At 46.8% G+C, this 27,953-nt stretch overlaps 2 protein-coding genes across 6 annotated transcripts in view; one reads left to right on the top strand and one right to left on the bottom strand.

The window, feature by feature from the left end:
• The first annotated feature begins 1,746 nt into the window (after positions 1–1,746).
• Positions 1,747–19,186, top strand: dtnbp1a (dystrobrevin binding protein 1a). Of its 4 annotated transcripts, none has more exons than XM_076970208.1 (10): positions 1,747–2,030; positions 2,545–2,598; positions 3,200–3,250; positions 4,101–4,161; positions 5,597–5,729; positions 7,785–7,917; positions 11,200–11,222; positions 16,886–17,041; positions 17,922–18,056; positions 18,333–19,186. In XM_076970208.1, exons 1-10 carry the CDS (start codon positions 1,936–1,938, stop codon positions 18,629–18,631), a joined length of 1,140 nt encoding a protein of 379 aa, XP_076826323.1. In that variant the 5' UTR covers positions 1,747–1,935; the 3' UTR covers positions 18,632–19,186. The 4 variants fall into 4 exon arrangements, with proteins under 4 accessions (XP_076826323.1, XP_076826322.1, XP_076826324.1 ...); XM_076970207.1 differs by having other exon boundaries at positions 1,768–2,030; positions 17,913–18,056; XM_076970209.1 differs by having other exon boundaries at positions 1,826–1,845; positions 17,913–18,056.
• Positions 19,187–21,195: 2,009 nt separating this feature from the next.
• The window catches only part of jarid2a (jumonji and AT-rich interaction domain containing 2a), a 31,540-nt gene continuing 24,782 nt past the window's right edge, over positions 21,196–27,953 (bottom strand). Inside the window, exons 8-18 of one of the 2 annotated variants that reach the window (XM_076970205.1) lie at positions 26,763–27,244; positions 26,527–26,619; positions 26,138–26,256; positions 25,003–25,073; positions 24,628–24,742; positions 24,214–24,319; positions 22,582–22,764; positions 22,277–22,407; positions 21,862–22,045; positions 21,493–21,600; positions 21,196–21,402 (exon numbers count right to left, since the gene is read on the bottom strand). In XM_076970205.1, coding sequence (XP_076826320.1) covers positions 21,241–21,402; positions 21,493–21,600; positions 21,862–22,045; positions 22,277–22,407; positions 22,582–22,764; positions 24,214–24,319; positions 24,628–24,742; positions 25,003–25,073; positions 26,138–26,256; positions 26,527–26,619; positions 26,763–27,244 — 1,754 coding nt within the window. In that variant the 3' untranslated portion in view covers positions 21,196–21,240. The remainder of the gene's footprint in view (positions 21,403–21,492; positions 21,601–21,861; positions 22,046–22,276; positions 22,408–22,581; positions 22,765–24,213; positions 24,320–24,627; positions 24,743–25,002; positions 25,074–26,137; positions 26,257–26,526; positions 26,620–26,762; positions 27,245–27,953) is intronic. The other variant, XM_076970206.1, reaches the window with a different exon arrangement.

Raw genomic sequence — 27,953 nt, 5'->3', positions numbered from 1 at the left:
TCAGGAGAACAGAATCCCCACACAGTGCGGTCTTCAAATCCTGGAACGCCTCTTCACACTGCTCCGTCCAGATCACCTTCTTGGGAGCTGATGTCCTGGTCAAATCTGTAAGGACAGAGGCTCTCGCAGAAAAGTTAGGTATAAACCTGCGGTACCATCCCATCAATCCCAGGAAGGATCTCACCTTTCTCTTAGTTGTTGGGGGACTGCAGCTGCGAATCGCCTCCACCTTTTCCAGCTGTGGACGAATCACCCCATTGCCAATGACAAAGCCCAGGTAACTGATCTCCTTCTTTGCCACGGCACACTTCCTCGGATTAATAGTCCGAGACTGAGATCACAGTTTGTAGAAGTATTTGTTGCTATGCAGGAGAGTGCACACACAAGAGAAAGCCCACTGCATAGCACTGACCTAGTTTTATACACTGATACTGTAACTAGCATGCCACTTGGTTCAGCATTGTATCCTGTGATGTACAGTAACCTGTCTTATTATCAGTATTTGATCCATGCTTGCTTTCTGGATAAATACAAACATCTGTACAACAGCACAGGTGCTCACAGGTCACCTGCGCATTCCGTTTGTTTTTTTGTACCATTTATAGTGTTTTTCATGCCCTCTGTTGTAGATGCATTGTTGGGTCCAACGAAAATGGATGCAAACCCGGGCTGGTTGTCTGACAGGAGCAAGGTTCTCAGAAGCCCAAACCCGAACAGTGCACAAACCGCAACAGAGTGTGTTCCTCTTTGCTGGAAAGGGGCTATGTTTGATGAGGGTTTGTGCCCCTGAGAAACTCTTTTAACATCCAAGCCATGGACAATAAACCAGTTGGCAGGGGTCCAGTTACACAGGCTACCCTTCCTCTCCACTTCAGGATAGGAGCTCATGGTTTATTCCTAGTTCACTATTTGTGCTAGCTATAGATGCTTTGCATAAACAACTATAGCACTTTAATAAGTTGCTTGACCCAGCTGCCTCGACTCTAATGCCGCCCCAGGTACATGCTGTACTCCAAAATACTAAAAATACATAAACATACAAGCAACAGTTAATTTTTAATATTATGCTAAGTCTAAAAGACCGTTAACAGACGTGTTTCATACAGTAAAGGGGCGTTAACAGATGTGTGTCTCATACGGCAAAGGGGCGTTAACAGACGCGTTTTATACAGTAAAGGGGCGTTAACAGACGTTAGATTTATCTCATACAGTAAAGGGGGCGTTAACAGACGTGATTCATACAGTAAAGGACCGTTAACAGACGTGTTTCATACAGTAAAGGGGCGTTAACAGACGTATGTCTTATACAGTAAAGGGGCGTTAACAGACGTGTTTCATACAGTAAAGGGGCGTTAACAGACGTGTGTCTTATACAGTAAAGGGGCGTTAACAGACGTGTTTCATACAGTAAAGGGGCGTAAACAGACGTGTGTCTTATACAGTAAAGGTGCGTTAACAGACGTGTGTCAACATGGGGTTATAGATGACAGTGCTGCTGGAGAATGCGCATGCGCATTTCAAAGTTGGTCATAAACGCTGTAGCGTAGGTTCAGAGTTGCCAGGTTCATGGTTTTCACGGAAAATTGGGCTTGTTTGAAAATCCTGCCGCGTGTAAAAATTCTGGGGTCGCGGGGTGCGGTTTTTTGGGCTACTTTTGAGTTAGGTACCGCGGGAGTTACAAGTCAACACTAAGAAACGAGCACGGTATAATACTTAATTTGTCTCCATTTTACACTTTGCTTTGTGCGGGATATTTTTGTAGGACCTGGCAACCCTGCGTAGGTTACCGAGCTAGCTGCGTTAGCATAGCATACAGACGGAGATTACGCCCACCACCTGATACAAGTACGGGATGGCAGTCTTAAGATAGCCAACTTCCCCCCCCCGAAAGGGACTAAAAGTAGCGTTTAGTCAAGTTAGACGTGTGTCATCTGAATGCAGCGGTCCAACGTGGCGCTGAAGAGTAAGAAGGAGATGTTTGATAATTTCAGGGAGAGACTGCAGACCGTGCAGCAGGACTTCACGTCGGGGTACGCGGCCGTTCCGCTGACTAACCTCGTCCCGTCGTCTCTGTTCTCTCTCACGCTGTCGAAACGTCCTCGGAAAAGTTGGTTCAGCGCCAGAAGGGGCGACAGTCCGCAGACTTTGCGTTTATTTAGCGCCGTGTAGCCAGCTAGCGGTTAGCCGGCCGCTAACAGCCGCGTTCCGGCTGTCAGATGACCGTCGTGTGACCAGGACGGGGCGGTTAATGAGGAGACTGTTTTCCGCGTTTACTCTCCGTTCTTGTTTTTGAAACATATATTTTGCAAACTGATACTGTGGGAGCAGGTTTTATGTTGGTAGAGAATAAACCTAGTGGTTACATATTTTTAGCGCATACTGTTTATAAAGTCCGTTTTCCAGTCCGATACAAAGAGGAACTGGAGAGTCAAAGTGAAGCTAAACTGCTCGCAGTTTCTGTGAAGCTGAATCTTTAATCTTCACTTGATTTACAACCCCAACAACATTTGAACATTTCACACTTTTTTTTTTAAACTCTTTTAGAATTAAGACCCTGAGTGACAAGTCCAAGGACGTCAAAATGAAGAAGAAACAGAGGTATACACTAGTAGGCGAACTTAATTTCTTTACATGAATTATAGAGCTACGATATAAGTTATATACGTTAATATATCTGCCTCATCTCACCCCTTGACTTGCTGGTGAAGGAATAATGAGTTGATTATACACTAGAGAATTATAGTGTTTATTGTTAAAGGAGGAACCAAACTGTTGGTTATTGCAAAAGTAAGTTCCTGAGATTTTTTATAGTCTAGGGTGACCATATTTTTGTTTAGGAAAACCAGGACACTGTGTGTAAGTTGTCGGGGGGGGGGGGGGTGCCGAACGTAAGTTGTTGGTTCTCCGCCAGTTGAGTATGATGAGGCTCAACTGATGAGGCTCAGGGATTCCGTGTCATACAGCGCCGTGCTCAGGGTCCTAGTGCCTGTATAATTAATGGCCCGATTAACGTAATTTAAAAACCAGGACATTTCCACAGTTTTAAAAAATATCCCGGGACGCCCGGGACAGGACGTGAAATACGGACATGTCCCGGGAAATACGGACGTTTGGTCACCCTATTATAGTGTAATGTTGCAAAATTATAGTACACTTGTCTTACAATAGTGCCTCATGATATTGTCTGGTTTTCTTTTAGAAGAGAAGAGTGTCTTCCCCAGTGTTCAGCTGGAGTGGAACTGCTGAGTCGGTATGAATGCTGTAATGAACAAGACAACCCTGAGTTCACTGGGGCTTGGCAGGCCTGAACTCTTTAATGTTTGACTGTTCTTCTCACCACCCTGCTCAGAAGAAGCATACATACGCTGTTTGTGTGCTGCTCATGTGACCATTTATAAATGATAAACATTCACCAACCATTTTTTGACCTACAGTACCTTAATAAGGTCCATTTATATTGTAGGTCTATTTTTATAAATGCGCAATTTCAGATTGTCGCCTCTTTGTGAACAGACACATTTTTTTTTAACCAGGGCAACTGTTATGGTAGGGCTAAGATAGTGGGTTTTGTGCTGGTCTTATTGGGTACAGCAGTATGGCTGGAGGTTTTACTCGGTGGTTTTCGAGTTTCGAGCATCCTGCCATCCAGAAATCTCCAGCCTGCGGTGGGCTCTGGGAGGGGAACTGGCCACTGTTGAGCAGTGGGAGGTTTGGCAGCACAAACTCTTTAGGAAAACAGATGAGCTGCAGTGTCTAAATGTATACTTAGTCACCTAAAGGTGGCCAGATAAGTCTATACACTGAGTGCTCACATACATTTTAGAAGATGTCCTTTAAATAAAAGTCATTCATGAAATGGGCCACTGTAAACATGTTTTCTGCACACATGCACATGTTAATAGTGGCCCATTTCACAAATGACATTTTTAAATTTGTTTGTTGACTAGAAACATTCAGTTAAGCTCTTAGTACATAAAACTGAGTGGACAGGTAGCATATAGGTTCATAGCAGGTATATAAAAAAAAAACCTGACGTAAACTCTTGTGTGTATTGTATATAGTATTTTTAAAGATTCTCAAGCAGTACTCTGTTCCTGTAGATATGAGGAAACTTGGGTGATGCTCCATAAACGAACCAAGGAATGTGCCAAGGGTGCAGAGGTGAGTGAGTGGAAACGTTCACGTCACACACACTCACGACACGTTGCACACACTCACGACAGGGCCCTCAGGGTGTCGCATGCAGTTGTGCTGCCAGTGGAGGACGCAGGGAGATGCTCTCTCGTACTGGGACAGCTTGTTCTCAGGCGGCTGGGCTTAAAATGGAAAAGACAACAACGAAGCAAACACTTCAGAACAAAATGAAAGAAACTGAAGTGGGACGTGTGCGTTTGGTTGCATGCACATTGCCTCCAGGTCTCCAATACCTGTCAGCACACAGCCTGCCACACAAGCTTCTCACTGTTTCCTCAGATGTGTTGCCAGGTCTTGTCTGTAATCCCTCTTGGCCTTGTGCCAGTTTATTGGGGCGTTTGTTCAATTATTTTCACTTTATTTATCTTCTTACCTTTTAATAAGCACAACATTGGCTTTATTGTATAGCAAGTTTGATTGGTAACTCCATAATTTAACACGTATATCCTTTTAGCCCAACTAAAGTCTTTCATAACTTAAGCAGTGTTTTTTGTGCCAGCGTTAGCGGGTGATTTTTTTTTTAGATTCTTTGTCTTATAAATAAATAAACTGTTATCTTGGTTGCTGTTCCCTTTACGGCTGTAGTCTTGTCTGGAGGCTACAGTGCTTCTGTTCACCCGTGGTGGTGTCCTTGTTTCATTGTGTTATCATCTTCAGTTTCACTTTGGCTGTTGCAAGAGTGGTGTCATGTCATGTGGGCCTTGTGCACCATCTTTGCAGAGATGTGTAGACAAAGCACAAAGTGGAATCGATCCAAAATAGACCTTTAAATACCCAGAAAATAAAATATCACATCACTTTAGCTATTGTCTTTCCTTTTTTCATTGGTCTTTTTATTTTGAGACCGTGGGTGAACAGAAAAAAGGAATGCCTTGCTATTAACCAGCTTTTAAAAAGACATAAATCTGCAGGCATATGTATAGATTGAGGTCAGTTTCTCAGGTCAGACACGGAGTGTGGTACTATTTCAGAACATCTCTGTACAGACTCTAGTACAAGACTTCACCATAATCCTGCTCAAGTCATTAACTTTAATGCTGTTAAAACTAGTTCTGTAATTGCGATGTTGTCCATGTTATAGTCGAGCTGTAAGTGAATTTTTTTTTTTCTTCACTGCTCCAATAAATTTGGCTGGTATTTGGCATCTTGATTATACATATATATGATATGGTGTGTTGCAGATTTTGATACTGCAATAGATTTTTTCAAAACCATCCCAGACGAAACCTAAGTCCTGATCTAGGCCTAATGTAGATTTCTCCTCCACCACGTCGAGCGATTGCCTTTGAAGTCATACATTTAAGTCAAGTCTGAATGCCTGCAGATGTTTGCATGCAGTTGCAACCCCAGGCACACATGCCCATTGGTGCGCTGTGACCCCAACGTGACTCCCATCTCTCAGGCGGTAGACGGGGAGGTGGTGATGCTCTCCGCCAACTGGGAGAGGAGAAGAGGAGCTCTGCTGGAGCTCCAGGAACAGCTGCAGCAGGTCCCCGCCTTCCTGGCCGACCTGGAGACCATCACCGCTCGCACCGGTAAGGAAACGCCCACGCAGCGCAGCGTTCCCGTTTCGGGGCTTAGCGAGGGTTTCAGGTGGGCTGGTAGCTCTACGTAGTTTTCGCGTACTTCGCAGTACTTGGGCTTAAACTGGCCCAGCGAGGGTTTTAGGAGCTCCAATATTGGTTTCTTTGAAGTCTTAATATGGCTGATGTGCGATGACCTCGCGCGGTAAATCCTTTTACTCTGATGGCGTGTTACATCGACCCGCTGAGGTTTCCCACTTGAAGGAGTTGTAGCACTTTCGTCTGTTCTGTTCAATGACCTGAAAACCCAGATACTAGAAAAGAGCTATTTGGCTGCTGAGGGTCGAATGTGAAGTGCACACCTCCTCTCTCCTCCTCCTCCCCTCATCCACCTCTTTCCTCCCATCTCTCTCTTCTTTCCTTCCCTCCGAATGCAGTCACCTGCTGGTGTAAGCCAGCCGATCTGCTGAGATGTCACTTGTACCTGCACCTACACTGCAATCTGTCCACGGCGTGTTATTTTCAGAATTAAGGACAAGACATCGTGCCCTAGCTTTTCCGTAACGGCCCTCCCACTCTAAATCTTTCCGAAGAGACCGGACACAGAGGCACTTAGTGTTGCTAAATGGAGCCCGAATGTTGATTGCCCATCAGCATTCCGTAGCCGTGCGATCCATCATCCATAGGACACTTATGTTCCTCTTCACTGCCTTACGCGCCTCGCCGGCATTTTTATTATCTCTCCTTTTGGCCGAAGCGAGCCGGCGGACGGGGACGATCACCTTGAGTGAGTTTGCAGGGCAGCTGCTCACGGATCCGTACAGAGGCGGCGTGGGTCCGCGTTCCCGTTGCGCGCCCGTCTGCTTGCCGCCGAGGGCCTCGCTGCCGTCTCCGGCGCCTCCTGTAGGTGGGCGCTGGAATAGCGCCAGGCCAGCCCTGTCAGTGGCAGTGGGAGAGCTGTAGGCGGTGGTGGTGCTACAGCTGAAGGTGCGTGTTCACCGCCTGCAATGCGGGAGTGGAGCTAAACGCAGAAACGCCGCCGTCAGCAGCTGATGCGTCGTGTTGGGAAGTTCACGTCAAGGAAGTTCACGTCAAAGAAGTTTTTTTTTCCATGTACGACACACCGACAATCTTCTGTCTTGTCCTGATCTTCCTCAGAAAAATCAAGTGGGCTGAAACAATCAAAACAAATTTGTTTACATGGGGGGGGGCACACAATGTTTCTTCAGCTTATCGGATTCATGGTGGTTGAGTCATGGACGTTTGCACAATGTCTAGTGTTGCAGACTAGAACTGAAATTCCCTGGTAAACGTGTGAAATTCTTCATGTGCTCCAGGGTATAGCAGATATCACAGCTGCAAAATTCCTTTCTCTGTCATTATCTTATAAAACGAATCTGGGCGTATGGCGACAAACCGGTCTGAACCCGATTTTGACCTTCTTGCGAAATATTCTCCATCTGTCCTTCAGCACCAGCACAAGGAGCTGCACAGTCGACGGGCTTCTTGAATTAGTAACTTAATTAGTAACTGGGTTCCCCTCCTCCAGGTCGATCTGTCCGCAGACCCAGGGCACAGTTTAACGTTTGAACGTGTATTGTAATTGTTCAAGATCTGGCTGGGTTCACGAGCTGGCTGTCTGGCCCTCTCTGTGCACAGCCCCTCCAGGACTCCGCACCCCCAGATCGCTATTAGCCTCTGTGCAGCCAGACGCATCTGTCCACTTTTCTAGTGAAACCATTTAGACACATCTGTCCACTTCTCTAGAACTACCACTTGGTGGCACTGGATGCCTGCGTTTGCAGCCAATGCTTGTTTACGGACCTTGTAAACAAATCGTTGTCTCCCCCGTAATCATGAAACGTTGATCAATCTTGTCTAACGTCAATCTTGTCTATTTATGCTTTTATTGTTTTCTAGACTACTGACACACTTAAGTCACTTAAATACCAAAGGAATTGTATTTCAAGTCCAGCTGATGAGGCTTCACTGTCCACTATGTGAGAGACGGTCGGTCAGCAGGCCTGCAGTGAGACCTTGTGCTGTTATGCCCACATGTTCTCCCAGCCCAGCTGGAGGCGGAGTTTGAGGAGATGGAGGGTCACCTGATGTACCTGGAGGACCTCTGTGGCCAGTGCGAGCAGCAACGTCTCAAGAACTTCCACTTGCTCCAGCTGGAGAACTACAAGAAGAAGAAGAGGTGAGCACAGCCTTCCCATTGCGTCCCCCCCACTTACGTCCCCCCTCTCGTGTCCCCCTGGCTCTGGCCCTTATGAGCTGTGGTTAATGAGGTCAGAAGTGTTTGGGCTAGCTGGCAACCGTAAGAGTAAATGCTGTAACTGTCCATCAGGGGAAAAAAAAAACGTTAGTGCCGTGGTTTAGAAATGCATAGTATTTCTGTGGTTTAGAAATACACAGTATTATTGACATTGAGCAATAAATGACATTGCTGTTACTTACATATACACTCAACGGCCACTTTAGGTACACCTTGCTAGTATCAGGTTGGATCCCATTTTGCATTCAGAACTGCCTTAATCCCTCGTGGCATAGATTCAACAAGGTATTGGAAACATTACTCAGAGTCTGGTTGACACGCCTGCCATCACGCAGTTGCTACAGATTAGTCGGCTACACATCCATGATGTGAATCTCCCGTTCTACCACATCCCAAAGGTCTATTGGATTGAGATCAGGTGACTGTGGAGGCCATTTGAGTTCAAGAAACCAGTCTGAGATGATTCGCGCTTTATGACATGACGCGTTATCCTGCTGGTAGTAGCCATTAGAAGATGGGTACACTGTGGTTGTACCTAATTGAAACTAATGGGCCCAAAGTATGCCAGGAAAATATCCCCCACACCGTTGCTGCACCACCACCAGCCTGAACCGTTGATACAAGGCAGGATGGATCCATGCTGTCATGTTGTTAATGCCAAATCCTGACCCTACCATCTGAATGTCGCAGCAGAAATCGAGACTCATCAGACCAGGCAATGTTTTACCAATCTTCTATTTTGCAATTTTGGTGAGCATGTGCGAATTGTAGACTCAGTTTCCTGTTTGAACTGCAGCAGATCATCTTGGCCATGTCGTCATGCCTAAATGCACCGAGTTGCTGCCACGTGATTGGCTGAGTCGACATTTATGTTAATGAGCAGTTGGACAGTTACCTAACAAAGCTGCCCGTGAGTGTAAATTCCATCACTGTCTTTTACAATTAAATGCAATTACCGTTGATGGAATTAAATGGCATGTCCACCTTTTACAAATAGATACCATTATTGTGGTTTAGAAATAAATGCAAATACATCACTTACAGATAAATGCCAGTACTGTTTAGGAACACAAGGTGTCAGGGTGGTGAAGCCATGATGTTGTCCTTCTTGTCTGGGTTCATTCTTCTAAAAAGAGGATGTGTGTGTGTGTGTGTGTGTGTGTGTGTGTGTGTGTATATATATATATATATATATATATATATATATATATATATATATATATATATATATATATATATATATATATATTAATTAGGGCTGGGTATCGATTCAAATTCCAAGAATCGATCCGATTCTGAAGATTAAGAATCGATTTATTTCGATTTAATCCGATTTAATTGATTCGATCCGATTCGATCCAATTCAGGGTTTAGTGTTATTAAAATGTATTTGAGCTGTTTCCTGACTATGTACAGAAGCAACATGTTAAAACTAGTATTATATCGATATTAATCAGCAAATAGTTACTGGTAGTTGGTAGTTACTGATGGCTGGAAGACTGGTGAAAAGGGTCATCATAAATCTACCTTCAAGAAAGGTAATCCAGCACAATAAACAGAGGACATCTTTGAGATGTCTATATCTGCAACAGTGGACGCCTACTGGGACACTAACCAGTGCATTATTATTATGATTGAAATAATTAAGAATTCACCCAAAAGCTGTTGCTACGAAATGCATTTTTATTTTAAAAGTGCACACACTTAATAAACTGAAAGTATAAAATGTAAACGTGTATTTTTCTTTAAAGTGCAAATATAAGAACAGAACTGTCACGTTACGGTCCCCGACCCCTCCCTTTTGGGCGTGTTAACGTTGTCTGCGTCTACTTGTCTGCGTCTGTGGATCTCCGTGGGTGCGGGTGCGTCTTGTGATAATCCGTCTCACCCAGAGACCGTATATACAGTCACTGGTCTCACCTGTGGCTCGTCTCGTCACGTGGGGTTTGTGTGTTCGCGCAGCGTCCTGTGCTCGTCGTTGTTTGAGTCACACATGTTCTATGTAAACGTGTTTTATGTGCGCTGTCTGCGCTTCGGTAAATGTAATAAACGTAACGATTTGGAAAGTGCAAAGGATTCTGTCTCGTCCATCGCCTTGCGCCCAACGTTACAAGAACATTTTAAAGTTTTTTAAACTGTAAAAACACTGGGTAAACTGTCAGTGACATGGACTAACTGTAAATAGTCACTGACACTGGATAAACTGTCCTTCTGTTTTTAGATTTCCGATTTGACTATCGTCGTTACCGGCACTGTCCGACGCCATGTCGTTTTACAGTTAGTTAGACCGAGCACGCCTGCGTGAATTCAGTGACGAGGCGGGGGTAAAAGTTCACAAAAAAATCGATCTTTGGACGTACGAATCGATTATCAGATCATCATATGCGAATCGATTCTGAATCGGAAAATCGATTTTTTTCAACACAGGCCTAATATATATATATATATATATATATATATATATATATATATATATATATATATATATATATATATATATATATATATATATATATATATATATATATATATATATATATATATATATATATCCAGAGGCAGCACAGCAATTTCAATGGATGGACAATGAAGTGATGGTTCTTATGAATTCAATGGGGCTTCAAATGTCCATCCAGAACGCCATGAGCTTCACTCCTGTCACACACACACAGGGGCTGAAGACTTTGGTGGAGATTCACGCGCCGTGCGCTCAGCTTCGTATTCGTTTGTGTATTCTTCATTTCAGATTGATTTCTGCTCCGCCATTGCTTCTTGTGTGTGCAGTTCCATTAAAACCAGTTGACCCCAGTTTGAATTTTGCCTTTTTTGTAGCTACAGTGTATATGCTGAGTTTGCAGATTTACACCGAGCCAGTCATATTTTCTATATGAAATATGACCAGCCTGGCTTTGCCCTGAAACGAGGCACGTTCTGCATGTGGAGGTCTACTGGCCATCTTCTGTCTGATGGCTGCTGTCTGATGGCGTGGTTCTTTTCTCTTTGTTTCATGGCCTTTTAAGCAGCTGTAGCTGCTGTGCTGGAATCAGCTAGTCCAGACCTGCTCCAGTCCTGCTGTCTCTGTGGAGACGCTTCAGGAAACGAGTCATGTGTTTACAGTTTAGACCGTTTGGCCTCTTTGTTTGGGTGTTGTGAATGTCAACATTGTCCAGTCTGAATTAACGTTAATTTTTATTCGTTTTGCAGGAAGGAACTGGAATCCCTTAAAGGTAAGAAAGTAAATGATTTTGATTTGCTTGTAATAGTGCATGTCACCACAGTTTAGAAACCCAACATTAGGAAGCTTCACATTCTAGTACTTGTAGTGTCATCTCTGGGTAAAGTAAATATGGATGGCCGGTGTGTGTGGACTACAGGTCATTCCAGGACGTTTAAAGCATGTGTGAATCTGCGTGTTTGTCTTGCGCACGTTATGGACTTTGCCATTTCCCATTTGCCTCCTGAACCTCATTAGCGCTCAACGGTGAGGAGAAGCGTGTGGTAATTGTTTGGTAATTATCGAGCAGACACTAATTAACCTCGGCGAGGGAACCATGTGGCACTGAGAGGACTGAGCATTGTGCTGCTTCTGCTCTCCACCGCTTCACCAACATCACGCCGCCTCCATGAAGACGCTTCGAACCACCTTTTACGCTGGTTTGGTTTGAGCTTTTCACTGTCTCTCGGCCGGTCGTCGGAAAAGACACTGTGCCATGTTCCCCCATGCATTCATAACGAGTCGATGAATAAATGAATGGCTTTGAAGCGGCGGTTTTTACTAGCTCAGGGATGCAGGACTAGAGCCGCTGTGAAGCCGGTATGGGGACGGAGGTGGAGTTGTACCGCTCTGCTTCAGCCGCTGACGCTGGTGCCTCTGGATGTGCACGACTCTCCTTGCAGTGCCTGGAGAATGCCAAGGCACTGCCTTAAAGGAAAACCCCGGGCAGAATCCTGGGTTTTATTCTGGGGCTTCTTCTTGAGAGGGCCGTTTGGGAAGTTACCTGTGAGAAATGCCACGGACGGATGATTTTAGTTGCCACGTGACTCGGAAAATAACTCGCTGACCTTTACATTGAGAAGCACAGGCCTCCTTTTAAAAGCCTGAAGTGTGATATTTGTTAAATTCATTCCCAGTCTAGGTTTGTGTAACTTAAAGCACATAAAGCTCTGTGTGCATTTTCACGCATCATTAATTAACCTTCCTTCAAGAACTTCAACTGCTTGAGATAGATGTCGTGTCTGATGTTCATTTCTGCATGAACTGTTTTCCGATGGTCATTCTGATTAGTTTTCTTATGCTGTGGGTGCCGTTAAGAAACTCGACAATGGCTTTAGATTCTGGCCAACTAGTTGTTCTCTCATCTTTTCACAAGCACTATTTGAAGACCCCGCACCCCACCTTTGATCCGTGAATGGTACGATCCGAGCGCACACCTCCCCACGGCTGCCGTGTGTCTGAGCAGGCGATGCCCCCGCCGAGGCTGGTGTAGGACTGAAAGGAGCACTACCACCGTGCTCTTGTGAGATCTGGCTTCATCCCCGTCTCCCCCAGAGCCGGCTCGGCCCTCCACCGTCCTCCCACCACCTCCTCACCTCCCACAGGCAGACAGAGAGCCATGTCCTCGCCTGGAACTCTGGACACCAGTAAGGGAATTTGTGTAGGTGTTTGCAGCCTCATTTTGTTTACTCCGCCACGGATGGTGTTCCGGGCGCCCTGGTGAGCTGGTCCGCGGCTAACGAGGCGTCACGTGGCAACACGGCAGGCTCGCTTTTCATCGTTAGATTTTCCGAGATTCTTTTGAATCGCAGATGCAGTTGTTTGTCAGACGGATCCCGAGGAACCCGCCGAGTTCTGGCATAGCTGAAAGTTTTGTCCGTGGATTTACTTTCAGATTTCTGGCGCGGTCGAGGTGCCTGCTGGTCTCTGAGAGCAAGTCCGTCTCTGCAGTGAGGGACTCATGCTGTCCAGCGTCGTTCTCAGCTGTTGTTTACCATCTTATCTCGCTGTGGTCGGCGATAGTCAGCGAGGTTCTGGCCTCCTCCTGTACGGCAGCCGGCCGCCTCCTCCAGCTGCTGCAGATTTGTGCCTTTGAGGTTCTAACGTAGCTTTGCTGTCATCATTCCTTACCGTGATATTTTTCTTCAACCCCCGTGAAAAGTCGATCCTGGTATGTGCTGCCAGTTTGGGAAACGTGGTTGTAAATGTACTGTGTAAAGTAGGAGTGAACATCAGAGTGGCCACAGGGTGACCTTTCTGCTCGCTGTGTCATGTTAATGTCCTTGACCCTGAAATGACTCTGCATGCATATATACCTTCATCGGCCACTTTCTTAGGTGCATCTTTCTGCTACCGGGTTGGACCCCTTTTGCCTTCAGAACTGCCTTAATTCTTTGTGGCATAGATAGATACTAGAGACATTCCTCAGAGTCTGGTCCATACTGACATGATAGCATCACACAGTTGCTGCAGATTTGTCGGATGCACATCCATGAAATCGAGACTCATCAGACCAGGCAACGTTTTTCCGATCTTCTATTGTCCAATTTTGGTGAGCCTGTGCGAATTGTAGCCTAGAATTTTAGTTTCCTGTTTTTAGCTGACAGGAGTGGAACCCGGTGTGGTCTTCTGCTGCTGTAGCCCATCCATCTCAAGGTTGGATGCGTTACGCATTCAGAGATGCTCTTCTGCATGCCTCAGTTGTAACGACTGGTTATTTGAGTTACTGTTGCCGTTCTATCAGCTCGAACAGTCTGGCCATTCTCCTCTGACCTCTGACATCAACAAAGCATTTGCGCCCACAGAACTGCCGCTCACTGGATATTTTCTCTTTTTGGGACCATTCTCTGTAAACCCTGTACATGGTTGTGCGTGAAAATCCCAGTAGATCAGCAGTTTCCGAAATACTCAGACCAACCCGTCTGGCACCAGTAACCACGTTCAAAGTCACTTAAATCACCTTTCTTCCCCATTCTGATGCTCAATTTGAACTGCAGCAGGTCATCTTGGCCTAAATGCATTGAATTGCTGCCATGTGATGCTTAGTATTATTTTTTTAACTTTCTATTCTGGTTAAACTTTCTCTTCTAGACACACATTCAAAATATGTCATGTGAATACTCTTCTAAAGTCCAGCTCTAAATAACTTTTTTTTGCCAGAGACTTTCCACAAATCTTATAAGCCTTACAGCTAGGTGTGTGACAATATACAGAAACAGGTAATTATAGACGACGTATTGTACATATTCTGTTCACAGTTTCTGTAGTTATGCTGACAATGTTGTTGGGAGTTCTTGTGGATAATTATTCTGGAGTTCTCTCAGTGCTTTGCTCCAGTTTAGTATTATACATACATACTTTATCATTTGCACCCTGGACCATTTTATTAATTTATGAATAAATTAATGGCTTTTACTGATCCATTTGAGTCATAACATTGAAACTCCCAACTGCACATATGGAATAACCCGCGGTTTCTTTCCTTGTACACTATTTTAAGAATCCTTTTTTCAGTCCGTTCACTTAAAGCTCTGATTAGAAATTGCTGCAAGTGCCAAGCTAATTATACGTCTCCGTACCAGACAGCCTGTAAAATTACACCTGCTCCAGTGAAACACGAACACTGACCCTGTTCTCTGTTAGTAAGCGTAGAGCTGCTCCACTATGTCGGTGCCATTTCACCGTGTTTCACAGATAGCTGCAATTTAAAAGTCAGGACTTTGAGTGAGATCTCGCACCCCCCCTTTTTTTTTAACTGGGTTTGCTGTGCGGCTAAGCAGTCCTGCTGAGGTCCCCTTGGCGTATTGTTTTGGAAGGACCCATTCAGGGCTTTGTGTTTGAATGAACACTAAATCGAAGGGAGTATTGAATAAAAACCTATTCAGCAAGGGGAAAAGCCAAACAATTCGGTCTTCCCGAGTGGATGTATCCGTAACGTATCCCAGTAGAAATGGCGTTCCCAGAAGTAGGAAAGTGTGTCACGTGTCCAAACATCAACTTGAAAGTGCAGACCCCCACCTCTCCACGGATGCCGGCGCTTTTAAGATGGCCGCATTAGCCGCTAGCGTGGCTGTGGGGGTGGGCTGCCTCGTTAAGAGCGCGCCATTAACCGGGCGGAGCACGGGCTTCATCTCCTCCGGCCACGCCCCCGGCCCTCCGCTGATCAGCAGGAACAATGGGGTGGAGTATGGCGCACTGTTCTCCTCCTAATGGATGGCGGCGGGGGGGGCTGAGTGGCGCTTGGATGAAAGCCCCAGAATGCACTGCGGGGGTGTGTGTTGTCCACACCGTGTTGGTTTCATCTGTTGGGATGGTCTGTTTAGATGCCATCGTGCTATATAGCAATACGAAAACCTTCATTTATTTGTACTTTTACTATTTCAGGGGATCATAAGTGATTTGGTTGCTCATCTGTTTTACTGTGCAATTTCTTATGGACTGCACTGCATGGTAATAAGGACACCACAATACGTATAATATAAATTTTTTAAATTCTGGAGGCCAGCCATGTATAATTAATGGAGGAAACTACAGGGCTCCTTCTCAGGAAGTTGCACCTTGTCCGAGCTTCAAGATGCCATTTTATACCATTCCCTTTTGTCAGTAATTGGCATCTTGCCACATTTGGTAGGTCTGCACTTGTGTGCATAACCTGAGGTCTGACAAAGTACTGAGAGGACAAGAGACCCAACACGCCAATACCCCACCACCCAAGAGACCCAACACGCCAATACCCCACCACCCAAGAGACCCAACACGCCAATACCCCACCACCCAAGAGACCCAACACGCCAATACCCCACTACACCTGCGATACAACAGGCCGGTACCCTTCTGGCTCAGTGACCCATCACCCCAACACATCAGCTAAGTGCTGCTTTCATGTAGGTTTGAGGGCTGTAGACTGACGGCTGCACCCAGTGCCACAGTGACCTTTTAAAATGTTCTTCTTGTCCTCAGGAGACACGGCAAACCTTTTGTGTGCATTTTTCATGAGCACAGGATGCAGAAAAGAGAACTCCTCCTGTAAGATTAAACGTTGCGTGCGGTTGATTCACGGCGGTTCGTATAACCCTCCCCCCGTTTGACTTGTGAACGCTTTTCCGTCCTCACAGAATGTCTGTTTGACACACGCTCTTGACACCTCGCTCTCGGGAGGCGAGGACACGCATCCTGCCGCTCGGTGCCGTCATCGTGCTTCTCTTCCTGTGAGAAAAGAGACGAGCGAGCGTCTCGCACGCACGCACGCACACTCTGGCCTGACGCAGGTCCCGTAACCCTCCCGTTCCCCCCGCGCCGTTATCACGTCACCTGCTGCGTGTCTTTCTGCTCTCGTGCCACGCGCCGCACCCTCCCTCCCCCCTCCACACGCCACGCACCGCGGGTCGCGCAGGACTGGAGCAGACGGGTAGACGGCGCCCCGTGTCCCGTCACGGCAGGACGGAGGCAGCGACACTCGAGACGGCGACCGTGACATCGGGCTCGGCGGCTCGCTCGGTTATCAGCGAGGAGGTGTGACCGTAATGGACCACCTGGTCGACTGCACGTACCGCGTCGGCTACGACGTCTCGTTCAGGGAGCGAGTCGGATCAGGCCGGGGAGGAGCTGTAGACACCTTCAACACCGCCTCGTATTACCTCACTAGCACTACCTCATTTTTACCTTCCTCTTTCTCTTCTCCTCTTTATCGCTTCCCCGTTGCTTCCTCTCATCTCTCTCTCTCTCTCTCTCTCTCTCGTGTGTGTGCACACACTTGTTTGTGCTCTCTCTCTCTCTCTCTCTCTCTCTCTCTCTCTCTCTCTCTCTCTCTCTCTCTCTCTCTCTCTCTCTCTCTCTCTCTCTCTCTCTCTCTCTCTCTCTCTCTCTCTCTCTCCCTCCCTCCCCCCCCCGTGTCAGTGGCGCTGGACTCTGAGCATGCCCAGAAGGTCCTGGAGATGGAGCATGCGCAGCAGCTGAGGCTAAAGGAGAAGCAGAAGTACTTTGAGGACGCATTCCAGCAAGACATGGAGCAGTACCTCTCCACGGGCTACCTGCAGATCGCCGACAGGAGAGGTGAGACCGCCCTCGCGCACCCCACGTCCTTCCCGCTCACTCGGGACCGCGGGGAGACCCTCATTTGTATTCTCGCCCTGAACACGCCGCTTCTCGTTCAGTCACTGTGTTAGCCCCCGCAGTCCTTTGGTAGGCTGTGCATAAAAATAACACGGAGCTTTCTCTTTAACCGTCGAACTAACGTTGTAGCCTGCGAATTTCAACGCCGCAACGGGGATCCTGCAGACCGGAGAGCGCGCATGGCTGTGTTCGTAGACTACAGACTGGTGTACACGAGACGGCGCATCTCCCGTCGTGAATATTAAAGGCTGTTTAACGCTGTGTTAAGTGAGAGTTAATGGAGATGTAGAGCCGGTACAACTCGCTCTCTCCTCCCTCCTCTCTCCCTCCTCCGTGCTGCCGTGGCCCGGCTCTCCTGCTGCGCGAGGTACGCGGGCACCGCCACTCTTCCTCCTCCTCCTCCTCCCACTCCTGCATCCTCCTCACGCATGCTGCCTTGTTTGGTTTGAGCCGTGCGTCCCTTGTGCGCACGTCTCCAACACGTGAACGCATGCTTGCGTGTGACGCGTCACATGTTGGATGTGTGGTTTTTGAGCGGCTCCGTGAACTTAAACCGGACGCCCAGCGGTCCGCTTGTACCTCGCAGGCCCGGGTGGCCCGTTCACGGAGCCCGAGATGAAACTGCCAGCACTTCTTCACATCCCTCCCGTTTCTGTTGGTTATAAATAAACTCTCTGGTTGGTTTGTGGTTGTGGTTGGTTGTGTGATGAAAACACAACGTGGTTGTGGTTCCGTCAGCCTTGTTACTGCTTCCTGATGACTAGAATAAAACAAACCGGTGTTGGACTGACCTGTGTTCTCCCCTGGGCAGACCCTGTAGGTAGCATGTCCTCTATGGAGGTGAACATAGACATGCTGGAACAGATGGACCTCACAGACGTGTCCGACCATGAGGCTCTGGACGTGTTCCTTAGTTCTGGTGGTGAAGAGAACGGCGCTGTGTCTCCAGCCATAGGTGCGTTCTCCTCATGCCGTGTCAAGTTGTAGTCAAACGATGATGCTGACCTGTCTGTGTTTTTTATCACCGTGTTTTTATCTGGTTTTACCATGTTTCTGAACCGTTACGGCAAGGTTGTAGTACAAACAATGTGTGCTAATTAAAAAGCTAATTTTCACGCTGGGATCGCCTTCGCTAAAAGCACTTGCTAAATGCTCCAGCAGTGTAAAATCCACGCCCTGTTCCACGTATCTGACACATCCGCTTATTTTCATGTTCCTGCGGGTGGTGCAGTCCCGGAGGTGGGGACGTCTCCAGCCGAAGTCAGCCTGAAGGTGCCCAGGTGCTCCCAGCCGGGCCGGGTTGCCTCCTCGGTTTCCTCGTCCTGTGGAGACACGTCCAGCGGCGTGACCGAGGGCCCCGATGAAGAGGAGGAGGACGACGAAGGCAGCGATTACAGCAGCACCGCCGGTGGCGTCCCGCTGGTGCAGTCCGACGAGGAGGACGTACAGGCCGACACAGCCCTGGTGGGCCTTGCCGAAGGCCCAGAGCGGCTCCGACACTCGGACGACAGCGACACGCAAGCCCCCTAGTGGCCAAAGAGCGGTGCGACAGGCGAAATAACTGCCCGGGTTCAGTGCAGATGAGACTTGGTCCTGCTGAAGCTTCAGCAGACTCCAGCAGGTCAGGACGAATGAGTTTCATGGCCTCCCTGGCAATGCACACATCTGAGTTTGTGGTGACGTCTGGAGGTCGGACTGCCTACTGTCAGCTTGGAAAAAAGTACTTTTGGAATGCTACTTAGCACTGAAATTTGGCTTATAAGTAAAACTGTTCATTGTATGACAGTTCTAAGTATTTTATGCAAAACAGTATCAGATTCTCATATAATAAAGATTTTCCTATTAAGTCATAACTGTTCTTCAAGCAGACACAGATGGATATAAATACAGTGTGTGTAGTCAATTGTAGCTTATTTTTGCAGATTTGTGGCATAAATGAAATTCAAGTTCAAGAGGAAATTCAAAATGCTCTTAATTTGACTGAAGTTAAATCCACATTGGACTTGCAGAGGATTTTCGATGTCCTGCTAGAAATGCTCCTAAATGCTCTTTCTTAACTCTGGAATAAAAGGTCTGTCAGCGTTTCGATCGCTCATGTTTGAATTCGGAGGGCTCGAGTCCCGCCAACCGTCCTGAGGAGACGGATGTGGCCGAGGTGCGCGGGACCCCGAGAGACGGGCGGAGGAAGAGCGGTCACCCCAGCGCCCTGCCATACACGTGCTGCGTGTCATCTGTGCGCTTGGCACTGTTGAACTGGAACTGGCAACCATCGAGACAAGTTTGTCTCTTTAAAGTTTGGCTGAATCACAAACAGACCTTTTAAACAAGAGAACGGCCTCCAGCTGATGTGGGTGCCAGCTGTTTCTGCACCCATGCCAGCTACTCCTGAAAATTGTACACAATCAAATTTTATTATCATTATTGTGCATATTCAGAATGATGTTAGAACCTTTCTGGAAGGATCAACAGTGATTTGTTTATTACAATAAAATTATACAAACCTGAAAAGTAAAAAAAAAGGCCAGTAACCAAAACAACACTAGAGGTGGAGACGGCGCTTAGAAATAAAATGCAAGCCAAGCAAGAGGTTGACTGTAGAAAACTGGGCGGGTGGGAGAGAGAGAGAGAGAGAGAGAGGGGGGGAGAAAGAGAGAGAGTGATCAAAACAATTTTTAAGGCCATAAAAAGTTTACAACCACATTTTTGGAAACACTTCATTTCACTATGCTCAAACACCAGTCTTTTTGGAAGAGAGCAACTATCATGTTGGACTACAGGGCTTCATTACACTCAGTGCATTATGGGTAGCTACGACATGGTTGACTTTAAGGAAGATTTCCCCCCCCCACCCCTTGTATAAAAGAGTAAAGCTGAAGGTCAAAGGTCAAGGGGTCACCACTATGAACGGACGTCAGTGATTAAGCAGCACTTGTTTCCCCATGTGTTACTACAGCAACCCTGTGAACATCTAGCTCGTACGGACGAAGGAAGCGAAAGAGTAAGGCTTTTCTCCTCTTCCTCATTTTTCTCGATCCGATCCCTTGTTGGGGCCTCACTCAATAGGCTCAATTTTAGGTGAAGAAATTTATTGGCATATAAACATATTTGGGACATTTGTGTTAGACATTTTTGATGTTATAATAAATATTCTATGTAAACAGAAGAATATTCTTTTAAAAAATGGGGTATTCTATATGATAAATGTCAAAATACTCTATATAATATTAATGACCAATCACAAAAGCAGAACGGGAGGAACAAGCATTTATGGCAAAACGGAAAGTGCTTTTTCACAACTTTAGTATATCTAATCGCTCTTGAAAATATAAATACAAATTGTTGTGGGCGTTACCTTAATATTGCCACTGTGAAATTAGCTTATTTCATATTGAGTCTGGAGAAAGGCCTCAATGTGCTTTGAAAATTCGTGACTAGTTCCGAATGCCTTTCGCCTCCCCAGCAGAACGTGTGGTGAAAAATAATAATTCATGGTCACACTGGTTGATTACAGGGCATAAAGGTACGTAGGAGCTTTGAGTTCAAGCAGCTAAGAACAATTCCTCTAACAATTAAAGGGGCGTCATCCTCCATGTTGGCCTGCAACGTCCTATAAAACGCTCCATGTGGGTTTGGCCCAAGAGACAAAGCCAGGAAGATGGTAGATGTGACACTACAGCACCAGTTCAACACAAACGGTAGGTACAGTATAGGATATATTATTCATATCTATGTATATGTGTATTTATATTTGATTGAACGCCGAAACAAGTCAAAAACGTCCCTAAAAAAAACAAAACAATCTCAATACTAGTGCAAAAAGATTTCCGATTTCCGTGCGTGAGCAGCCTCCGTGGTCTGTCTTCTGTCAGATGGCCCTAGCGAGTTTGTACATGATACGTACGGCGTAACGTGTGCGTGAGTGCACAGTGTGTTACATTTTACCCCCGATACATTCATGTCGCTGCGACGACTCCTGCTAGTAACTGTATACCTAATACGATATCGCCACGTAAGTGTGTTTCTACACGCTAGCTCTGACGTACTAGTATTTCTAACCATGTTGGCAGACATGTAGTAGACAGGAACATCCTGTCTGCACTGTGACGTAGAGGAGGGGGGGATGGTTTTTGACGGTTTGGTCATGACCGGGAAGAGTTCTTCAAGCGTGAGAGGGGGACCTGGCTCCTGTTTCTGGGGCTTCGTTTTGCTGGTGGGGGGCAGGGACAGGCCCCTTTGCGCTTGTCCCCGGGCCTGTCCGAAGCCTTCCCGCACGCCCCGTTCAGCAACCCGTTCAACTGCTCCTGCAAATGGATCAGAACCGAGCCTTGATTAGAAGGGAAACACACATGTCGTCATACGGTAAGTCCTCAGACGGCGACGCGGTGTCCTACCTCGGTGTAACGAAACATCATCTTCAGACCTCGAGGGGACCTGCGTTTCTGGATGTAGCGCAGTGCACATTCCAGACAGAACACCACGTTGTCGCTTTCGTGAACCACCTGTTGGGAACGAAGCTGTAGTCAGTGAGGCGGAGTCCGAGGAGAACTTTTTCTCTGGCCACACCCTTTGAGGCTGGCCACGCCCTTCAGGGGTGCAACAAACATGTCTGTCAGTCCATCTCATCCTGACTGAGTTTTCTGAGCAGTAAAGCTATCGGGGCCTTTGAGAGCTCAGTGAGGCTTAAGTGTGCAAACACGCGTGTGCAGAGCTGAGATGGTGCGTGGCCCTCCTGCGCCACCACCACCACAGTGCGGACTCACCATGGACAGGTAACACAGGTGCTGGCACACCTGACACCGGCGGTCCGCCGTGTCCTCGGTGAGGCGTGAGCGGGGCGCCTTCTTCCTCTCCACGGCGGACTGGGCGTCCGGCTGCGTGCCGTAGCGGGCAGACAGACGCAGTCCGGCCTTGAACAGCTCCTGCCGCTGACCAATCTCCGTGTTCCTGTCCACAGGCGAGACAAGACGTCTGAGTCCCTGACCGTCCCATCACCCACCACAGTGGACTTGTGTTCGGGTTTCAGTCCCAACAGGTTAAAACTTCCACAGAGCAATTTGAATTTGAAAAAGGAATGCCCTTATCTTGTGTGGAACGTTTTCTTACAGATCCTCTGGATTAATGGGTTGTCTACATCTCGTTTATACATGCAAACAGATCGACCAGGTACCAGCCCACCTGAGATCTACGATAAGAGAGGATGCTTCACTCAGAAGATGCTTGTTTTCGTGTTTGGATTCCAACGTGACGATTTTGTAGAGCAGTTTCTCTGTGGAGAATGGCTCCTCTATGCGCCTCCTCTTCAAGTCCTGCAAAGCAGCCGTGGCCGGTAGGTGAGACAGAAGAGAAGGAGGCTGCGAGCGCCCGTGCCGAGAGCGAACAAAGACGACGGCCCCGTCAAACGCAAAATAGGCCCGAGCGCTTTCGCATTTAGCTTACTCGCTAAAAGCTGTTCTCCTGTCTTCTTTAAGAAAGACACTCACCTTGGCTGCCTCATAGCCCAGCGTCATCCACTCAGGTGTGGCAAAATGCACTGTCTCAGACACACTATAGCCACAACACACCTTGGACACGAATGCCCCAGGGAAACACACCACGAACTGGCCACTGCGCTGCACCGTCCGGTGCACCTTCACCCCTTCTCGACGGAGCACCTCTGGAGAGATCTGTGAGAACCAGCGGAATCAACAGTGAGCTATACGTACGTCCACTCAAAGGTTTGGGGTCATTCAGCTTTTAAGGTATTGGACTAGTTATCAGAAGGTTTCCAGTTCAACCCCTACCAGTACCCAGTCATAAAAAGGTCATTTTGGACAAAGTCATCTGTTAAATGATATAAATGTAAAGGCTCTTGAAGTCCTGCGTGTGTGTAAAAAGTATTTGGGAATTTTCTAACTTTTCGAATCTTATAAATCAAACATTGTTTTCAGTGTAATTCCGTTAAACCTGAACGTATGTCAGAGGGAAGCAGGTTAGAGAAACAGGAAAGAGAAGGTTCTGTTTTTATTGGCATTTAAATTTTCATGGTCATTTTGTCGATATCGTAATAAAATGCAAAGCGCTCTAGAGCTTCACTGTAGTGCAGCCAAGCGGCCTCCGCGTGTAATGAGGTCACGTTATTTCTGAGAGGACAGCAGTCGATTCAGTAACGCATCAGTCCTTCACATCTATTAGGCCGTTCAAATAATAATGTCATTACCATAAACATAGCTACTAATTATGCAGTGTGTTTGGGGGGTAGTATTAGTCGATTTGAGAAAAGCAACAAAGATTCTTCAATGCAAGAAAGTAGAACAAAGCAGGAAGTGAAGTGTGGTGCTGTTGCCACGCTGTATTTGAAAACTGAAAGTCTAAATATTCAGTGGTGAATTGTGTACCTGTCAAACTTAAAATATGATAAACTGCAATTTGAGTAGGAACACATTTTAATATATTATAATATATAATTAATATGACTTAATATGTAATGTGCTAATTATGAATGAAAGTAATTTCACAAAACACATTACTTATGTAACGTCTCACCCTCCAAGCCTGGCGGTGAACAGAGGTGCAGTGTGGGAACTCTTCCCCAACAGAAGTGGTCATTCGGAGGAATATGTACAGAACACACAGTACCTAACCACCATCACACCATAATGTTCTTCTCCAGCTCCTAACCACCATCACACCATAATGTTCTTCTCCAGCATCTAACCACCATCACACCATAATGTTCTTCTCCAGCTCCTAACTACCATCACACGATAATGTTCTTCTCCAGCATCTAACCACCATCACACCATAATGTTCTTCTCCAGCATCTAACCACCATATCACCATAATGTTCTTCTCCAGCATCTAACCACCAACTCGCCATAAAGTTCTTCTCTAGCATCTAACCACCAACTCACCATAATGTTCTTCTCCAGCATCTAACCACCAACTCACCATAATGTTCTTCTCCAGCATCTTATCACCATCTCACCATAATGTTCTTCTCCAGCATCTAACCACCATCTCACCATAATGTTCTTCTCCAGCATCTTACCACCATCTCACCATAATGTTCTTCTCCAGCATCTTACCACCATCTCACCATAATGTTCTTCTCCAGTATCTAACCACCATCTCACCATAATGTTCTTCTCCAGCATCTCCAGCCCTGGGGTTCCATTGGCCTGAAGCAGTGTGTGTACTACTTTGTCAAGTTTTGACTTCTCCTCTGCGGGAATACAGTACCTAGGAAACGATATGACGGGAATGTTGTGAAGATTCACAAAACGTACATCACCCAACTCTCAGGTTATGGGTCAGGACAGTCTGCCTTTAATCCTTTCTTTCTACTGATAGCACAATTATTTTCAGAAATGGGGAAAGCCAGACATGAGTAGCACATGACACAGCTGGGATTCAAACCTGAACCCCAGCATCATCTCTCTACTCATAAGTGGAGCTTTTTAAATGCTTTTAACAAAAGATAAAAGCAGTAAACAAACTCCTGAGAAATTTATTTCCAGTATTAGCGGCTGAAATATTTAAATTCTTACCAAATGCAATCAGCACCAGTGTGTAGATAATCTATGTATGGAAGGCTATTCTGGTCCCTGGACCAACATGAGGTAGAGAACACCATGCCTATATTCAGCCAGGGGATGGTCACTCCTGTTCACAATCACACACAACCAGCACAGCAAAACCTGTTAGCTCCTATTACACACACGGTGAATCTAAAATCATTCAATATAAAAAATATTACTAAACAAACCAAAGAATAATGACAAGGAAAGTTAAAATACGAAAGTGTAACATTACTACAGCCTACATAGAATTTATGTTCTGTCATATGTAGAACAGGCTGTGTACAGAATAGATGGACAGAATAGATGAAGATAATGTGTCGGGTGAGGAAGAGGCAGTCCAACCTGGTACAGCACCCAGATGACGCAAGATGGATCCTGAGTTATTGGAAAGCACTGTTAGATTCCATCCATGCCTGGAGTTAAACAGAGAAGGACAGAGTCAGATAACACGTAACATATCCAGCACATCAAACTGAACCTGACCAACAGGTATATTAACTTTGCCAGTTTGACAGGAAGAATGTTGCCCATGGCTACGGAGTTAATACCTCACACTTATAATACTGAAAGAAATCCACTCCCACACACTTAACATTCGTAAAATCCAATCCCAAACATCTAACATATGTAAGTTCAGTCCCACACACTTAACATATGTAAGATCCACTCCTAGATACTTAACATACATAAGACCTACTCCCACACACTTAAGCAGATACTTGTTTTTGTGACTTCTTAGATGTTTATTTAAAATGCTGATGTTTAACATTGCTGATGTCCTGCATTTAGATATTGATATGATTGGATATTTGCACATTTACTAAATTCAGTACTTATTCTAATATGGTGTATTAGCCTACATTAGGCCTGTTATCGTAGCGTGCCTCCTGACTGGATCCTTAAGGATATGGAAGGTTGAACTTTTATTAAAGCATTCTTTCAGTCAAATCCTTTTTACTACGTAATTCTTAATGATAAACTGTGATGATATTCCACTGGCCTTCACCTCAGGAATTAAATCGCTGTGGAATTCTGCACCACCATGAGCTTGGCACTGACATAACACTAAAAATGACATCGCCTCACTAGCATAACTGCCGTTATCGTAGCAACAGTAAACAAACTAAAAGCTACTTGCATGATTTCAGCATTACGTACTCCTTTTTAATGACTTTAAAAGCACTTCAGCTGAGGAAACAATACAGTGTTGTTTTGAACATTAAAGGGGCAAAGGACACACTAGTCACACTAGAGCCTCTCTGGGTCTGCAGAACTGTGCCCCAAATGAGCATCTCAAGTGCCGTTTTGGATGAATACTGAATGCAAAAATGCATTACTAACATTGGTCCTGGGGATTTTAAGAGTGTCAGAATGGTTAAATGTGTGATAATACAGTAAATTAATATATATTTACACAGATTTATGCCATTAGAAATGTGCTCATCGCTACTGGGTAAAGGCTGCCTAGGGTTCTTACTTTGAAAATGGCTCAGATTTGCCCACAGGAAATCCACTCCCATGAGTCTTTGTGTCCACTCGTCCACAATGCACTGCGACATGGCATTCTTTTTCCTCTACCAGTCTCCAGTACTCTTGCTGGGAAAGATTTAAAATAAGAAAATAAACAGTAGAGTTCTTCTCCAAACAGTTTTATCCCCCAACAGAGACAAAATACTGTTTCCTCAAAAAAGTGTGAAATGTCATCACCAGCAAACTATTTATGTTTTCATTGGAACTCCTCGTTCCACCATCTGCTGACCAAAAGCTCTGCTAAAGCTGCCTTAATTAAGCATTTAAAAGATCCCTCTTTCGCAGTCAGTCTACTAAAAGTAGGTTTCTACTGTGTTTTGGCTGAACGGAGCAGACCTCCACTTCGGCTGTATCCGGCTCTCTGCTGAAGCACATATTCATCGTGTTCCTGGCTGCCCGGTAGAATGTCGTCAGGGAGAAAGATTTCCCCTGCGAGGATGAACGCCGAGTTAGAAAACAGGGGGGGAGCAAAACTTGACAGCCTGTTACAGCACCACAACATGAGGCCTGACTTCCAAATCGAAGACGAGGAAACAGCTCAGGAATGTGCGGAGGACGCCGGTGTCCACTACCTTGTATATGCACTTGTGGAGCTCGTTCAGAACCCAGTCGTCCTCTCCCTTCTTCTCCTGCCGTCTCTGCCGGACGCACCTGGGGTCCAGGTCGCCGCGGAGGTCACGGAGGTCGCGGAGGCCGCTCCGGTGCAGGGCGCCGTTGACCAGGCCGTTTTTGGGCTCGCAGCGGGGCAGCAGCAGGGCGGCGTGCTGGGAGACGTCGGCCTGTCCCTCCAGCGGGCCGCTCCTCCTCTCCAGACTCTCCTTCTCCACCAGCACCTCCCTCTCCAGCTGGGCCTGCTGGCCCGGAGACAGGGAGTCGTAGGAGAGCAGGTACTGGCAGTAGGCCTCCTGGAGCTTGGCCAGGCGGTCCTGGGCCGAGCGTGGGATGCCCAGCAGGTCGGCCAGCCGGCCCCACGTCTTCATGTCCGTCACCTGCTGCATGCCCCCCATGTCGTTGAGGAGCTGGAAGAAGCGGGCCAGGTCCAGCTCGCACCCACCTGCGGGAGAGCACAGGAGCAGACTGAGTGACCGACACACCCCATCCTCATTTCAGCTCACTACCCCTCCACGTCAGTCCCTTTTGGAATTTCTCTTCCACTTGATATTTTTCAGCGTTTTAGTCAAGGAGCCGACCGAATCAACCGAAAACAAGCTTGGCTGACCCGTTCGGCCCCTGTATCTACGGTGACCGCCTAGAAAATTCGGCTCTGGTGCGTTCTTCGTTCTGTATGGCCGGCCCCCGGAGGCCCGGCGCCGGCCCGGTGTCTGCTGAGACGGTGCAGGCCGGGCCGGACTGACGTGAAGTGACAGCGTGGAGCTCCAGAAGACCTCCGCTTGGCCTTCAGACACAGAGCTTTTTCAGCTCAGCCTACAGGTGGCCGGATTGAGCCGGCCAGACCCTGGCGTCAGCTGGGACGCAGCCCCCCCGTCCAGTGCGGTCCAATCAAAGGACGCCATCGTGCGTGGGCCAGGGGCTTAAGGGCCAGCAGGAGTGCCCACTTATTCGGATCTCGCACAGGCCAAACGAGGACAGGCGGCCATTGTGCTCCACGAGTTACAGACACAGAAACATGTGGCCATAAAGGGGAGTTTGTGCAAGACACCAGTGGAGGTCACGTGACACGGATCATTAGGGATTCTAGAATTATTCCAAAACTCCAGAACTGTTCTAAAAATAGGGGCAGTAAACCACAACCGGCCATCTCT

This window comes from Brachyhypopomus gauderio, chromosome 13, assembly GCF_052324685.1.
Source record: "Brachyhypopomus gauderio isolate BG-103 chromosome 13, BGAUD_0.2, whole genome shotgun sequence".
Classification (NCBI taxonomy): Eukaryota; Metazoa; Chordata; class Actinopteri; order Gymnotiformes; family Hypopomidae; genus Brachyhypopomus; species Brachyhypopomus gauderio.
Note: the sequence above shows the minus strand (reverse complement) of the source record. Positions and strands in the feature narration are given on the sequence as shown.

Excerpts from the sequence above, each read along its gene's own strand:
- dtnbp1a (XM_076970207.1), top strand. The coding sequence starts at position 1,936 with ATGCAGCGGTCCAACGTGGCGCTGAAGAGTAAGAAGGAGATGTTTGAT. Across the intron at positions 2,031-2,544 it reads CAGCAGGACTTCACGTCGGG|AATTAAGACCCTGAGTGACA; the intron begins GTACGCGGCCGT and ends AAACTCTTTTAG. Across the intron at positions 2,599-3,199 it reads AAAATGAAGAAGAAACAGAG|AAGAGAAGAGTGTCTTCCCC; the intron begins GTATACACTAGT and ends GTTTTCTTTTAG.